This window comes from Megalopta genalis, chromosome 13, assembly GCF_051020955.1.
Source record: "Megalopta genalis isolate 19385.01 chromosome 13, iyMegGena1_principal, whole genome shotgun sequence".
In the NCBI taxonomy this organism is placed as follows: domain Eukaryota; kingdom Metazoa; phylum Arthropoda; class Insecta; order Hymenoptera; family Halictidae; genus Megalopta; species Megalopta genalis.
This window is the reverse complement of record NC_135025.1, coordinates 3,723,694-3,738,878: the sequence shown is the minus strand read 5'-3', so window position 1 is coordinate 3,738,878 and position 15,185 is coordinate 3,723,694. Positions and strand designations below refer to the sequence as shown.

Genomic DNA, 15,185 nt, shown 5'->3' with positions numbered 1-15,185 from the left:
CTCGGTTTTCATATTGTTTGTCGTTTACCGCTTAAAGCCTGAAGTGTCTCCCGGTATCGTAAAATGTAGCTGACTTCAAGTGATCGAATTGCGCTGTTGCGTCCTTTGACACGCTTAACCGTTTACGAAAACTGTTTCGCTACATTTTTGATGACATTTTGATCGTTTTACCATGCCAAGTATTCACAAAAAATTCCGAAAGTTACGCCGAAAGCGATATATTCGCACTTAGTAATAATTAGATCGTGATCGTGTGTGAACATCAAAACTAAACTAGTGCCGTGTATCCATCACATATATTTGCTTTATTGATATTCTGAGTGTCACAGGCCTTGTGGTGCCTATGCATATCTTGAGGTAATACACCTTTCAATACATCTAATATCTGATATTTCATACAAATGTACATTATGAAATATTTCAAGCTTCCAAACGTGAGAAATTATAATATTGTTTATGCCGCGTTTCTGTAGTTATACCTGATCAGTGTACATAACCTACGTGACGTGTTTTACTATTATTCAATGTAGAATATAATTAATAGATCCCAACAACCATAAAAATGAATCAGCATGTAGCTCTTTTCTTCAATGAACTGATTTAAGTCATATTTTCGTTATATGATTTGTATTTACCGTTTATACGTGACAATTTGCAGTTGCTGTTTGTGCTGATGCAGAAGCTAAAATAGTGTACAATCGTGAAAATCGCTAACTTATTGTGAATAAAATATCAGCTTTCAGTGTACAATTTCATTTATTTCGTGACTAGTTGTTGCAAAAGTTTTGTTTTTACTTCTTCCATGAAAATGACTTGTCTTCTTTTTAAATACTTTAATAATTAACTAATAATTAATAAATTATATAATATTACAGAATTTGGACAGTGTTCTAGATTATTTTAAGGACATAAAGTTTCTCATATTTGGTTGAACCATTAAGTAAACACTATGTCGGAAATAGTTTACCCGCAAGGGTGTAGGTCTGTGACAGAAGATCTAGGTCCAGATGAACTCATTAGGAGATTAAAGGTACATTTGTGAATAAAAATATGGCATTATTTATAATAAATGATATGGTAACATGGATACACAATGAAGACTTATATAAAAATTTATTAAATAGACATTAGCTCATACGTTACAAGCAATGGGACAAGATGAAGGAATGTATCAGCAATATATTCCACTTGCATTACATTTGGCAGAAGAACATTTTCTAATGCATCAAAGTAAAGATGTACAACTACTAATTGCTTGTTGTATCGCCGATGTTTTAAGAGTTTATGCACCTGAAGCTCCTTATAAAGATGCAGAACAGGTAAAACAAAAAAACATTTAATTGCATTCAAACAAATCAGTAATGATTTTTTTTATAAAATTCTACATAAGTTTACATTTAAATTAAATTAATCCTTTGTTATTATAGGTTAAAACAATATTCCTGTTCTTAATCAAGCAATTAGCTGGTTTAAAAGATCCTAAAGATCCTGCTTTCAAAAGATATTTTTACCTATTGGAAAACTTGGCGTACGTGAAATCTTTTAATATGTGCTTTGAATTAGAAGACTGTCAAGAAATTTTTTGTGCTCTTTTTTCTCTTATGTTTAGGATAGTGAAGTGAGTATATTTAAAGGGAAAAGCATGCCATGCACAAGGGAATAGTAAGCACATAATTTGTTTTGTAATTACAGCGATGAACATTCTGGAAAAGTGAAAAGCTTTATGTTAGACGTATTATGTCCACTTATTACTGAGTCAGATATTGTTAGTAATGAACTTCTAGATATTATACTTATGAATATCGTAGAACCAAACAAAACACAGAAAAAGAATGCATATTTGCTCGCAAAGGAGTTAGTAATTAAATGTAGTGATACATTAGAGCCATATATTCAAGCAGTAAGTAAACTAAAATTTAAATATTGCAATTAAATATTTTTATATTAAAGGAAGAAATAATAGAATTATGTTTTTAAATTTATAGTTCTTTAATCATGTACTGATTTTGGGTAAAGAGGAGAAAAGTTTACAAATTTGCAAGAAAGTGTATGATTTAATTTACGAGTTAAATCACATATGTCCAAGCGTCTTATTGTCCGTCCTTCCACAATTAGAATGTAAACTAAAGTCTTCTTCTGAAACTGAAAGATTGGGCGCTGTAGCATTACTAGCCCGAATGTTCTCTGAAAAAGGATCTCAGTTAGCTGTACAACATACACAACTGTGGCGAGCATTCTTAGGAAGGTTTAATGACATCAGTGTATCAATTCGTATAAAATGTGTACAGTATTCAATGCATTTTTTACTAAACCATCCTGAATTAAGGAAGGATATTACTGATACATTAAAATTAAGACAACACGACGCAGACGAAAGTGTCCGATACGAAGTTGTTATGGCTATAGTAACCACTGCCAGAAGAGATTTCGAAGTGGTATCGGACAGTGAAGATTTACTTGAATTTGTTAAAGAAAGAACTTTAGATAAAAAGGTATGTTCTCGTGCGAATAATTTCTTAACTAATAAAAGAAATGTGATTTCGTCTGCGTATCCTAATCATTTCTTTAATTCTTAGTTTAAAATTCGAAAAGAAGCAATGGCCGGATTGGCAATGATATATAAAAAGCACTTAAATGATGCAGATGTACCACAAGCTACAAAGAAAGCTGTTACTTGGATTAAAGATAAAATATTACATGGTTATTATATGGCAGGCATGGAAGATAGATTATTGGTAGAAAGGTTACTGAACACCTGTTTAGTTCCTTACCAGTTGCCAGCTGATGAGAGAATGAAGAAGTTGTATCATTTACTAGGTACAATCGATGATCATGCATCCAAAGCTTTTGTTGAACTACAAAAACATCAACTCGCGTGAGTATACGCCACATTGACATTATACTCTAATGTAAATATGTATATCATTTCATGTGAATCATCTTTGTATTTCTACTTCCACTAGTGTGCGGAGGGCAGTGGTTGAATGGTTAGAAATAGTGAAGAAACCAGATGCAGTGGGTGAACTAGTGACTAAAGTTCATCAAATATCTCGCTTTTTACCAGATCCTATGAAAGTTCAAGAATTTTTACAAAAATTTAGTGCTCATATGAGGAAAGATCTATCATTATTACAAGGAATGGAAACGATAGTTCAACCAAATGTATCATGCAAGGAATGTGCAGATACAATAAGTATGGTTCTTAAAAAATTGGGTCAACCGGTAATGATCAATTTGTATTACAACACTATAAAGATGCTGTTGGAAAGAGTCAGTTCTGTCATGATCGATGAGGAAGCTATTAGGGTAATTTATGCATTTACTGTAATTAATTGTGCTATGAACACCTTACATCTAATTATAATTCCACAGGTTTTAATTGGATACGTACTAGATTGTTTAAAAGGAGGAAATGTGATAGAAGAAGTTGGACTTAACCCAAATAATGCAGGAGAGAAAGGTCTAAGATTACTTGTGGTATGTTGGCAATAAATGAATCCTGAATTAACAGACATAACATTTTTTTAATTATTCTTTGTATGTGCTTATTTTTTATTTTCAGATGCTTTCATTCGTATTTGGGCCACATTTTCTTCACAATGATATTTTGATGCAACTTGTTCATCTTTTGGAATTGGAGGATGAAATGGTTGCGCCATTGGTTCTTTCAATTTTTACATTTTTAGGGAAATATAAACCTTTGTGCGATGTTGCACCAGACATTATGAACCTTATGGTTCCAATTTGTAAAAATTTTGCTGAAACGGGAACATCAAAACAAGCGAAACAAGCGGTTAGATGTTTGTTCGTCAACATGACCAATATTCATGATACCATATTCCCCGAAATTATTGAGAGAATTAAAAATACACTTACACCAACTTCAGAATATTATCGAACATCAATAGTCACGTTAGGTCACATAGCTTATAATTTACCAGAGAAATATCAAGTACACATAAAAAACATGGTGTCTAGAAAGGTAAACTTTACTATTTTATCTATTTAATTAATCCCTATAAATTGCAGTTAAAAAAGTGTACTTACATTTAATATATGCATTTGCAGATAGTCAAAGAGCTGTTAGTAAAAGAAAACAGTGAACAGACTTCAGACACCATCGAAGGAGACTGGTGCAGAGAAGACCAACTACCTGAGGAAACGCGTTGTAGATTAGAAGGATTAAAATGTATGGCACGCTGGTTATTAGGATTGAAGACTGATATTCTCTCTGCACAAAAAACATTTAGAATGCTGCATGCATTTGTAGTAAACAAAGGTGACCTTATACAACAAGGTCGTTTAAGTAAAGCAGAAATGAGTTGGTTACGATTGCAAGCTGGTTGTTCGATGTTGAAAATATGCGAACAAAAAGGTGTTGGTGATCAGTTCACAGCAGAACAGTTCTATAATCTGTCACAACTCATGGTGGTATGTTATTAGTTAAATTACAATATATAATATTATATTAATAGATACTTGTGAAAACATAACTTGCACTTAAATTACTCGAATTGATTCATAGGATGAAGTTCCACAAGTGAGAGAGGCTTTTGGTAGTAAATTGCATAAAGGGCTTGGGAGGGGAATTCCAAACAAGTGCTTGCCACTAGATTTCATGGGCTATTATGCTCTCGCTGGAAAGGAACAAGACAAGAGACTAAAGGGTGTATTAAAAACTTATATGCAAACTGATATAAATAAGAGGAGGGATTATGTCAAAACATTATCACTGGGTACCGTAGAACGGGCCATGGGTAAGAAACTAAATAGTAAGGCATTATCGAAATATTGTTTAAGATTGTGTTTCTTCTACAATTCAGTGCTACACAGAACAAAACGATGTTAATAACTTCGTTACATTATAATTTCAGGTCAATTGCCTCATATTCTTCCGGATTACATGCTAGTATTCGCTGTCCCAATTCTTGCACACGATCCTGAATTCACGAATCACTTAATGGTCTCCCAATTGAAAGTCATACAGCAATGTTTATGGTTTATATTAGAACCGTTAATAACAAAGAATGAATATTATTGCTATGGTTTTTATAAAAATCTCATAGAGCGAATGAAAAGTCACAAAGATGCTTTGAAACCAGAAGATAACAACATAAACTATGTAATTATTTCAAATATCATTTTATTATACATACATTATTTATAAAATACTAATATCATTTTCTTGTGTGCAGAAATTATGGGCTGTTTGTGACTTAGCTATGAACGTAATATTTACTAAGACGACAAATTTCGATTTAAAAGAATTCCCAAGCGAGACCCGGATTCCTACTATGTACTTCAAGCGTGTAGATGAACTGTTGGCAAACAACAGGAATTATTTACCTGCTGAAATGCAAATTAACATGTCCAGTCCCAAAGGAAAAGGATCGCTTCACAGTGTTCATTCTGTCAGCGAAAGGCCACAACGCAGGACTAAATCCAAACAACAAAAAGAAGTGGGCATTGGGCCAAATGAAACTGATGCAAGGGTAAGATGATATATACATTTTCGATTTTTACGAAATTTGTAGAAATAGAATGGATCAGTCTTTACGAGTAATAAATAATTAGCAAGCTGTAGCATTAAACATTTCTGAATATGTGAAATATGATTTCAAGCTGCAAATTGGAGAAGTGGAATGTATTGATGCACAGGTAAAATGGTTCAGAATTTCGTTGGAAAATATCTTATATTACTTTATATGTTATTATATAAAACGTTCGGCTATGAGTGATAAATATTTTAAGAGATAAAGTTAAAATTAATAATATTATATAGCTACGTAAAATATTTATCATCCAAAATCAAATGTTTGGTACACATTTAACGAATAATATCATAAATTTGATATGAAATCTTTTTACAGCCAGCAGAAGCATCAGAAACTAGAATTCAATTACCTGGTTTAGAGGACGAGGTAAGCAAGTAGAATTATAATATTAGTTCTGTGGATACTATAAATATAAATTTTCAGATTGAGGAACCACCAGCAAAGAGGGCATTAAGAGAATCGGATAAAGTAAATAAATAATTAAATGAATGAACTGTATCGAAGGGGATGTTAGTAATAGGGGAAAGACTTAAGGGACGTGATGATCATAAGAATTAAAGAATCTAAAAATACTTTACAAATTAGAAAACAGAATATTTTGGTTATGTACAACAATTAATAAACCTGTCGTTCGCGTATGTCTAGACAGTAAGGTGTTAAGATAATTATACATTAACGTCAAATAATGAATACGTGTAGGTTAATAATTCGAGAAAATTTTCTGGAGTTACTGCAAATTAAAAACTTATCATTTAACATCATTTGACAAATGTATTTCTTTGAAGTACAAAAGGGTATGTAAACACGTCATTCTTTCAACTTCTTTATATGTTAACAGAAGCAGTGGCACATTCGATGGTATAAAATATGATTCCTTCACTGGATTGATAAATGTATGAGAAACATTTATTTATAGAAGTGTCAAAAAATATTTTCTAATTGAAGGTTTTTCTTCCTTATAAAATATCTTACAATTGTTGTATTGTTCACTTTTGCACTAACGAATATAAACGTTTATACTATTTTATGCCCATTTTCTTCAAATAAGTGTAAAAAATATATGTGATGAACTATTTCCAAATAGATGAACTCATATGTATTATTATTATTATTATTATTATTATTATTATTATTATTATTATTATTATAGTTAATATTCATTTCTAATACAAGATAATTGAAAACAGTTTTTGTTAAAAAAGGTGTCTGTACGTATAAAATACATTGTCTTTGTATGAAGAAGAGAACAACATGACATTGTTGGATTTCTATAAACATTGTGTTCCAGATAAAAAGGCGTGTGTCAATTGGCTTTGTGATTTTGTGATCCAAAGTTGTTTGTTTCTATTAATTTGATTATCATTATTATAATTATATTATCTTATTGCGACTATTATTATTATTCTACTGAAGAAATTATAGCTCTAACATCACTGTGTCCCAAAATTATCTGTTTATACTTTAATCTTAAATTTAAAACATAAATTGTTTAAAATTTGGTCAGCGCACGGCCTTTAATTATTAATTTATTTCAAACATGGTGACCTTATAAATACTTCAATGGTATCTATACATGTATCAATTTAAAAAGTTCACAATCCTCGTATGTGACAGTTATTCCTGTATCACTGTCATTGTATATGTATTATAAACTACTTTCGTATCACTCTGATTCAAATTTGTATCCAAAAATTTTTCCATTCTTGAAATACAGCAATATACCCTTTCCATGATATAAATGCTCGAATAGTTTACATATATTTTAAATAAATTAGAAAGCGATTATTCCAGTTATGATTAATAACGAAAGTATTTCTGGATTTATTTAATGCATAAAGTAACTATAGTTTACAAAATGTTCTTGGAAATTGAAAACAAATGATCCATACGGAATTTTATGAAAATATGCAAATTAATATGGAAATTTACTGTTATAAAGACAGAAAAGAAGTTGGATACAAAAATGAATAGAATTCACGTAATTTAAAATGGGCCTAGGTTTTATAAATTTCCTTTTTCAACATTAGGATTAATAGCATTAAGCATTAAACTGTATTAAACCTAAAGATGAATGGAAATTGTGAATGAGGCTGTGAATGTTGATGAATGTTTGCTTTTATTATCTAAACAATATAGAATTATACATACCTATTACCTCTTCACTAAATTACAGTACAATGCAAATAATGCGATTTCTACTTTTCCTTTTCATTGTCATAAATTTTTTTTTTGTTTCCTCGAAGTATTGTTTCATAGGACATTATTAAATGCATTGTTACTGTCTAAACTCGATGAAATGTCATTTAACGTTTTTCAATGCAATTGATAAATTTAAACGTTTTTGCAATGTACTACCTTGTATTTTATAGTATTTTAGTAATATCTGTTTTTGCAGATATTCAATTGCATAGTACTGCAATTTTTTCAAACAGGTTATAGACTATGAAGTATACATATTCTGATGAAAAAAACCAATTACTCAGTGCTATTCATCTGTCAATCTGTGAGACGTAAGTGACGCATTGTAACGGTTCTATAATAAAACAAATTAAGTAAAATGGTATGTATTTAATAAGATGTAGTTACAGATATAAAAATTCATCTTAACGTTTTCCAAAAGTTTTTCTGCTGTCCTTTTTTCCTCCGCTGAATTTTTGTCCACCTTTCGTTTTACTTTGCTTTTTCTTAACATTTGTCCTAAAATTGATACAATAAATGTATTTAGAACTGTAACATGGGAATACATAACATTTTATTATAAATATTTAATATTGTGAAACACAGTATACTTACTCATAACGCATTCTCTTTACAGCTTTTTTACTTGTATCCGTTAAGTCGGCAACAAATGAAGATTTCGGTCGTTTTAGACCAACTAAAACATAAACAATATTATATTAAAAGTAACATTAAACTTTTAAATACAAAATTGAGATTTTGTTATAATATACCTCTCTTATTAGTTGCAGATCTATCATCATCCATAACCGTCCGAATCTTTTTCTGTTTACTTTTTTTTTTAGCTAATCTCGCTTGGTATGCTGCAATCTTGTCTAATTCATTCCTTGCTCTATCTTCAGCTGTTTCCTTCTTTGGTTCTTTGGGTACTTTCTTCTTTTTCTCTTCAACAATATTCCTGGGCTCCCTATTTTGCTTTTTATTGGTTTTGCTTTTCGGCTCTTTTTCCGTTAATGATAATTTTTCTAAAAGCGTTGTTTATTTTATTGTTATATTTAGCAAATAGAAAAATTCAACATTTTTTAACAATTACAATGACTTTTACGACAAACCTTTTTCTTCTTTCCTCTCTCTTTGAGTTTGGAACCAACTTCTTTGTTCAGCTTTATTATTAACATTTTTAAGAAATTTCTCGGCACGATTTGTTTGATTTTCTATTTTAGCTAATTCTCTTTCGTTTCTTTCTTCCTCTAATATCTTCTCTACATCAGGCTCAAGTGATTGTAATTTTTTATTGTACTTTTCAATAATGTCTGGCGGTATTATTCGATTTTTTACTGGATTTTTAGCGTTTTTAATAATATCTTTAACTAAAGAACGTTCTTGTTCCCCAGCCAATGATACTGACACTCCAACTCGACCAGCTCTAGCAGTTCTTCCAACTCTGGTAAATAAATTATATCATAAAGACCTAATTCATATATGTATGTATATATATAAACAATATGTGGATACCTATGTATATAATGTTGCATAGTAGCTGGCATAACAAAATTAATTACTGTTTTTACGCCACTAATATCTAAACCTCTTGCAGCAACATCTGTTGCTAATAAAATATCAATTTCTTCATTTTTGAATTTTCTTAAATTTTCTAAGCGTTGCGGTTGTGTAAGATTGCCATGAAGTTCTTGAACCTACAATGTAAAACAGTCAGACGTCTATAATATAATTATGTAAAAATAATTTTACGTATAAATCGAGATTCATTTCATGTACCTTTATACCCAATAATCCCAACAGAATGTGTAATCTGTGGGCTTGTTTCTTTGTCTGTACAAAAACCATGGCATGATCGTGGAAAGTACGACAAATTAGAGCAGCCAAAATTGCTTCACGATCTCCTTCTCTTTCTTTTCGTATTCTATATGTTAAATAATTTTTGATTTATATTTAGCGAACTATATTTATTTACAATATAAAATACAAGTATCATTTGATTTTATTACCGAATAAATTCCTGGCGTAAGTTGAAGGCAACATCCTGATTACTATCTACAAATACTTTCACTGGCTTGTCTAATGACACAGCAGCTAAATCTTTCACTTCTTCTGTCATAGTAGCAGAGAATAAAATAGTCTGTCTGGTTCTTGCACATTGACTTACTATGTACTTCATTTGTTCAGCAAAGTATTCATCTAACATCCTAAAATAAAAATCATACAAAAATTTCAATTTCCCTACAAAGTGACCGCAAGAAAAACATTTGCCTTCATTTACCTATCAGCTTCATCCAGTATGAGTACTTCAATGCTGTCTAGTGAAAAAGTAGGTGTATTTTTTAAATGATCAATTAATCTACCAGGTGTAGCTATTACAATATCTGGATTCTTTCTCAATACAGTTTCCTATTTAGACAAAAACGTTTTTAGGGAATGTTCTCATATTTCAGGTGTGAAGATTGATTTTTCTAATATATTTTTAAAATGTGATGCTTAATTAATTACTTACTTGCACTTTTACATCTAAACCACCAACAGACAAGCCTACTTCGACTGTTGTAAACTGAGACAATTGCTTAGTGACTTGATATACCTGAACTCCAAGTTCTCTTGTTGGTACTAATACAAGAACTCTAGAAACAGCTGGACCATCTAGAGGTCTATACAATAATCTTTCTAGAGTTGGAAGCATATAAGCTGCAGTTTTACCAGTACCTGTAGCAGCACACCCACATATATCTCTTCCCATTAATGCAACTGGAATAGTGGAAGCTTGAATAGGTGTTGGATGTACAAAATTCATAGCTGTTATAGCCTGTAATAAAATATACATATAGTTAATTATTAAGAGTGGATACACTGACTACTAGTTTTTGTTTCAAGAACAAAATAGATGTACCTTTAATAAAGGTCGTGATAAATTCATTTGGTAAAAGGTTGCATATGGTTCAGAGTTAGAGTACTCCTCAAAATTAAGCGTTTCTTTCTCATCATCTTTAATAGCCTTCTTCTTTTTACTTTTTCTCTCTCTGGTTTTAAACACATCTATAATAAAATATAGAAATGTATTTAAATATAAAATTATACAACATACTCAAAATCTAGTTATACCTTTCTTAAGTTCATCTTCTGACAAAGAAATGTCACTATCATCTTCTTGATTAGTTTTAGGTAAATCTTCAACAGAATTTTCATTCACTTCCTAAAAATAAAACATAGAAAATATTAATAGATGGACATTCGTTTGAAATTGTTAAGGATTTTTGGGTGAATCAATACATCTTTATTATAGAAATCGTATTTACACAGATACTGTCATTAATAACCTAAATAGTAATATGTAATGTGGTAAGTTTAAATTTGCAATTAATTTATTATACATACTTCATTCCCTGTTTCTTTTCTAATCTTTTTAATTTTGTCATCGAGCTTTGTCTTTACTTTCCGTTTAATGTACTTGCTTAGATCATTCCATGTGTCTTTATTATACTCCGAAATATCGTTTATAAATTGAAAATTACTGTCGAAATCTTTATTTTTCTTCCGGTTTTGTTTTCGTGGCTGAAACTGCAATAACAATAAATTGTTTAGATATACAAATATTTGACAGCAACAAATCGATTATAGTTTTGTCTGTTTCTACTAAAAATTACAATATCTTACATCATCTTCTGTATCAGAATTTTCAGAATAATCTGGCACGTCTTCATCATCTTCGATAGTTTTAATTAAATCACAATTATTATCCATTTTGCATTACAAATATTATACAATCACATTAAATTCTAAACGCGAGAACCACATGGGCACAGTACGTAAACACGTGTTCTGTACCTATACGTACACTATAGTGCATGTGCATACCTATACGCATACGGGAATCCACTGAAGATGCATCAAATACTATTTCTACGATTTTAATTAATTTTTTAAAATTCGATGTGAGAATATATTTATTGAATTAAAGTATTCGCATATTATAACGGTATTAATACCATAATCTGTGTAAAATGTTTAATATTAATCAATTTATAAACTAGACGGTAATTTAACTTAAAGTTGTTTTAATCTCTTGTTTCCAAGCTTCATCGTTATACGATTGGTGCGTTTCAGGTGTACATTACAAAATTTATGGATTTTCAACGTTACAGTAATATGTATGTATCTATCTGAATTTGTCTACAAATTGAAATAGACCCATATATGTACATAAATACATATTGTACATTGTCTCTATGACCTGGTCATATATACATGTCATGTATAGAAATCTGTGGCTTTTAATTGAATTATATTAAATCCACAAGTTGTTGGCACTGTTATTGTTAGATCACGTGACAACAATTGCACAACCACCCGTTACATCATGTGAAAAACTCAAATAAATTTGCGCCAAGTACACGACGCAAACTAACCTGTCACAATTATCGCAAAACGATGTAATGGGAATTGTGTAGAATGCTTGATGGTTAGAGACAATGATGATAAGGAAAGTAACAAAGAACGTGACAAATCCAAAGTAGCAAATTTTGATATCCACCAAAAGCTGTCATACTTTAAAACAGATTCTATTTCGAGTATACGCAATGTGTTAATCGTTTATTTATATCACTACCGTAGTGCATTTACAGCTGATCGGCCACTGTGCACAATACCTACATTGTTAAAAGTACAATGTTGCGTTAAATTTCAATTATTAACGTGCTATTTGTAAAACATGGACGAAATCTGGTTTCATTTATCAAATCAATTTGAAACTCTTCAGGTAACTACTTATATCAAGACATTTAATATTCTTGCATAGTAAACAATTTTTATGATGTTCAACGACCTTATTATTGTATTAACATAACACAGACTATTAGACTTTATTATATAATAATCAAGAACTTGTTGGATAGAATATTCAAATAACTTTTTCTATACTTTAAAAACTTCTTTTTACTGTCCTAAAAAATATTTGAAGGAGAAATGGTTGAAGGTCAATTGGTAGATCTGTACTGAAATAAAGATACAGAGAATACTTAAGTGCAATTTATATAGAGAATCCTTTTTAACATTATGTCACATTTTTTATGGAAGGTTCACACATATGCAGTTGTTCAACAAGGGCAACAATGGATCACAGATTGGCTGATACAGGCTCGTCAATTTTTTCAAGAATTAAATAGTCATCACAATGTACAAAATGTGAAGGAAATAATACAATCAATACTTAGTTGGTTTGCAAAAGCTTGGGAAGAAATACAATTTCAGTATTATAACACACATTTTAGTGTTAAATCATTTTACAGAAATTTGTGCAACAATGAAGGTACATCAATAATTCAAAAAGAGGAATGTACTTTAATGCTAATGTATTTTTATTTACCTTCTCTAGTGTCAAAGAGAGAGCTAGCATTTTGTTTGACTGGTTTAATTATGGGTACTGTACTTGGTTATTATATTGGAACTAATTGGGGATATAGTATGCATCACATGCATCATATAAAAGCTATAATATGTCACCAGTACATTGGTATTGAGGTATTCAATACAATTATTTTATTTTAAAATAAATTTTGCAGAAATAACAGTAATTTATTATTTTATCGTGTTATGTTTTCAAATTCCTTTTTTAAATTTTCTTAATAGTTCTCATAATAAACATCAAACTCAATATATATTAATAACTAATACAAATTTTACAGGGTGTATCTATGATAGATGATTCAGAAATGCCTATGACTCAACGTCCGAACGATTTATTGATACAAGTTAAAGCAGCTTCTGTTAATATTATTGATACAAAGATTTGTTCTGGATACTCCAAAATTTATAGAAGACTGCTCAATTCTGGAGTATAATATTTTCTTTACTTTAAACCCTATTTTATTAGAGCATATTAGCCTTCTAACATTAAAAATACATTAATATATACTTATTTTCAGATACACAGAGAATTGCCAGTTACATTAGGAAGAGATTGTACAGGTATAGTGGTAGGTATTGGACAGGGTGTTATCAATTTTGATATTGGAGACGAAGTTTTCTTAGCTGTTCCTTCATGGGCTCCTGGAACAATGGCAGAATACATAGTAGTCCCAGAAACCCGAGTAGTTAAGCGACCAAAACTTTTTACTTTCGAAGCATCTGCCAGTCTTCCATATAATGGATGCTTGGCATGGGATGCTCTAGTTAATAGATCTACGATTCGCGAGGGCAATGCAAAAGGAAAGCGGTACATATGATTTTAAATAGAACTACGATATCTTGTCTTTGACATGGAAATATTAAACAGAATTAACAGAATTATTATTTTGCAGAGTACTTATATATGGAGGAAATACTCCAATTGGTTGTATTTTAACTCAACTGGTTAAGTTATGGGGAGGACATGTGTGTACAATATGTAGACCAAGTGCTATTTCTACATCAAAGGCTTTGGGAGCAGATAACATTATAGCATTAAATGGCTCAAGCCTAGAAAAAGAGTTGCAATTATATGATAAGTATGAATATATTTCTCAAACATTTATGTAAGAGAAAGTTATATGCTGTGTACTAAAGTAATGATACTTTAGATATGATGCTATTTTTTATACTGGAGGTCAACCAATTGACGAACGTATTTTAAAGCAACGATTAGTGCCTTATGGTTCCTATGTATCTACGACCCCTGAACAATTAACTTCTGATTCGTTAGGTTTTATATCTGGCAGCTTATTTGCTGGCTGGGTACGGATAAAGTTAATTATCCAGGTAAATATAATTATTAATTATGATTTTGTAGTTACTAATTACTCTTTATTACTTTACCTTGCAGTATATGTTTGGTTTTAACATGCAACAATGGAAAGAAGGTTCGAAATTAAATGTAACATACTTACAAGCATTGAGTGATTTAGTCGATGCTGATCAGTTGCAAGTGGTTGTAGACAGGGTATATGCACCTCATAATATTGAACAAGCACTGCAGCATGTATTAGATCCTGATGCTATTGGTAGTACAGTAATAACATTTCAGTGACGTCTGAATGTTTTTAATGCACAAAAATTTATATACACCAATGCATGACGTACTACAGTTTCTTAAAAAGCCTAATGTAAATATTGACGGTAGCTCCAAAGCACTGCCAACTGCCATTCGATGCAAAATTCAATTCCACACGTAATTTACAAAGATATAGTTAGTAAATGTGGTGCTGAAATCAAGACTGAACGAATTATTCTAGTAGAAACGACGTAATTGATTACAGTTTCTATGACTTTAAATTGTTATCTGCTTATACATTTACATGAAATGAGATAAACAAAGAAGAAATAAATAGTTATATAACAAACTAACTGACAAACACTAGTTATTATATATATATGAAATCAAAGATGTTATTTAAAAATGTATGATCTATTTTATCAAATAAATATGAAGGTGCATAAGTACGTTTCAGTTATAATACATTTAGATAT

General features: G+C 30.5%; 3 protein-coding genes across 7 annotated transcripts; 2 read left to right on the top strand and 1 right to left on the bottom strand.

Annotated features, from left to right (window-relative positions):
• Positions 1–68: 68 nt before the first annotated feature.
• On the top strand, positions 69–8,113 carry pds5 (cohesin associated factor B pds5). Of its 4 annotated transcripts, none has more exons than XM_033476936.2 (17): positions 69–357; positions 876–1,030; positions 1,125–1,319; positions 1,428–1,618; positions 1,693–1,900; positions 1,986–2,492; positions 2,577–2,875; positions 2,964–3,306; positions 3,373–3,477; positions 3,563–3,982; positions 4,069–4,431; positions 4,526–4,772; positions 4,875–5,122; positions 5,196–5,492; positions 5,623–5,658; positions 5,871–5,921; positions 5,979–8,113. In XM_033476936.2, the coding sequence occupies exons 2-17, from the start codon at positions 950–952 to the stop codon at positions 6,033–6,035; spliced, it is 3,648 nt and encodes a 1,215-aa protein (XP_033332827.1). In that variant the 5' UTR covers positions 69–357; positions 876–949; the 3' UTR covers positions 6,036–8,113. The 4 variants fall into 4 exon arrangements, with proteins under 4 accessions (XP_033332827.1, XP_033332828.1, XP_033332830.1 ...); XM_033476937.2 differs by having other exon boundaries at positions 70–357; positions 4,526–4,757; XM_033476939.2 differs by lacking the exon at positions 5,623–5,658 and having other exon boundaries at positions 70–357; positions 4,526–4,757.
• On the bottom strand, positions 8,109–14,746 carry Rs1 (Dead-box helicase Rs1). 2 transcript variants are annotated; one of them, XM_033477232.2, is made up of 13 exons: positions 14,606–14,746; positions 11,121–11,303; positions 10,848–10,938; positions 10,636–10,781; positions 10,246–10,551; positions 10,015–10,142; positions 9,743–9,940; positions 9,513–9,657; positions 9,249–9,430; positions 8,846–9,177; positions 8,507–8,758; positions 8,349–8,430; positions 8,109–8,252 (listed from the first exon to the last, which is right to left on the bottom strand). In XM_033477232.2, the coding sequence occupies exons 1-13, from the start codon at positions 14,609–14,611 to the stop codon at positions 8,159–8,161; spliced, it is 2,145 nt and encodes a 714-aa protein (XP_033333123.2). In that variant the 5' UTR covers positions 14,612–14,746; the 3' UTR covers positions 8,109–8,158. The 2 variants fall into 2 exon arrangements, with proteins under 2 accessions (XP_033333123.2, XP_033333122.2); XM_033477231.2 differs by lacking the exon at positions 14,606–14,746 and adding an exon at positions 11,400–11,614.
• Positions 11,640–15,158, top strand: LOC117224364 (NAD(P)H oxidoreductase RTN4IP1, mitochondrial). The gene is made up of 9 exons (XM_033477233.2): positions 11,640–11,779; positions 11,850–12,501; positions 12,819–13,050; positions 13,117–13,262; positions 13,427–13,576; positions 13,667–13,956; positions 14,042–14,227; positions 14,300–14,477; positions 14,542–15,158. Exons 2-9 carry the CDS (start codon positions 12,454–12,456, stop codon positions 14,743–14,745), a joined length of 1,434 nt encoding a protein of 477 aa, XP_033333124.2. The 5' UTR covers positions 11,640–11,779; positions 11,850–12,453; the 3' UTR covers positions 14,746–15,158.
• Positions 15,159–15,185: the final 27 nt, after the last annotated feature.

What these genes read in the sequence shown, in the direction of transcription:
- pds5 (XM_033476936.2), top strand. Translation starts at nt 950, where the DNA reads ATGTCGGAAATAGTTTACCCGCAAGGGTGTAGGTCTGTGACAGAAGAT. An exon ending in TCGATGAGGAAGCTATTAGG is followed by an intron (nt 3,307 to 3,372) that starts GTAATTTATGCA and finishes ATAATTCCACAG; the next exon opens with GTTTTAATTGGATACGTACT. An exon ending in TGGAATGTATTGATGCACAG is followed by an intron (nt 5,659 to 5,870) that starts GTAAAATGGTTC and finishes ATCTTTTTACAG; the next exon opens with CCAGCAGAAGCATCAGAAAC.
- Rs1 (XM_033477231.2), bottom strand. Translation starts at nt 11,486, where the DNA reads ATGGATAATAATTGTGATTTAATTAAAACTATCGAAGATGATGAAGAC. An exon ending in AGAAGATGAACTTAAGAAAG is followed by an intron (nt 10,782 to 10,847) that starts GTATAACTAGAT and finishes ATTTTATTATAG; the next exon opens with ATGTGTTTAAAACCAGAGAG. An exon ending in GTTTAGATGTAAAAGTGCAA is followed by an intron (nt 10,143 to 10,245) that starts GTAAGTAATTAA and finishes TTGTCTAAATAG; the next exon opens with GAAACTGTATTGAGAAAGAA.
- LOC117224364 (XM_033477233.2), top strand. Translation starts at nt 12,454, where the DNA reads ATGGACGAAATCTGGTTTCATTTATCAAATCAATTTGAAACTCTTCAG. An exon ending in GAGTTGCAATTATATGATAA is followed by an intron (nt 14,228 to 14,299) that starts GTATGAATATAT and finishes ATGATACTTTAG; the next exon opens with ATATGATGCTATTTTTTATA. An exon ending in GGATAAAGTTAATTATCCAG is followed by an intron (nt 14,478 to 14,541) that starts GTAAATATAATT and finishes TTTACCTTGCAG; the next exon opens with TATATGTTTGGTTTTAACAT.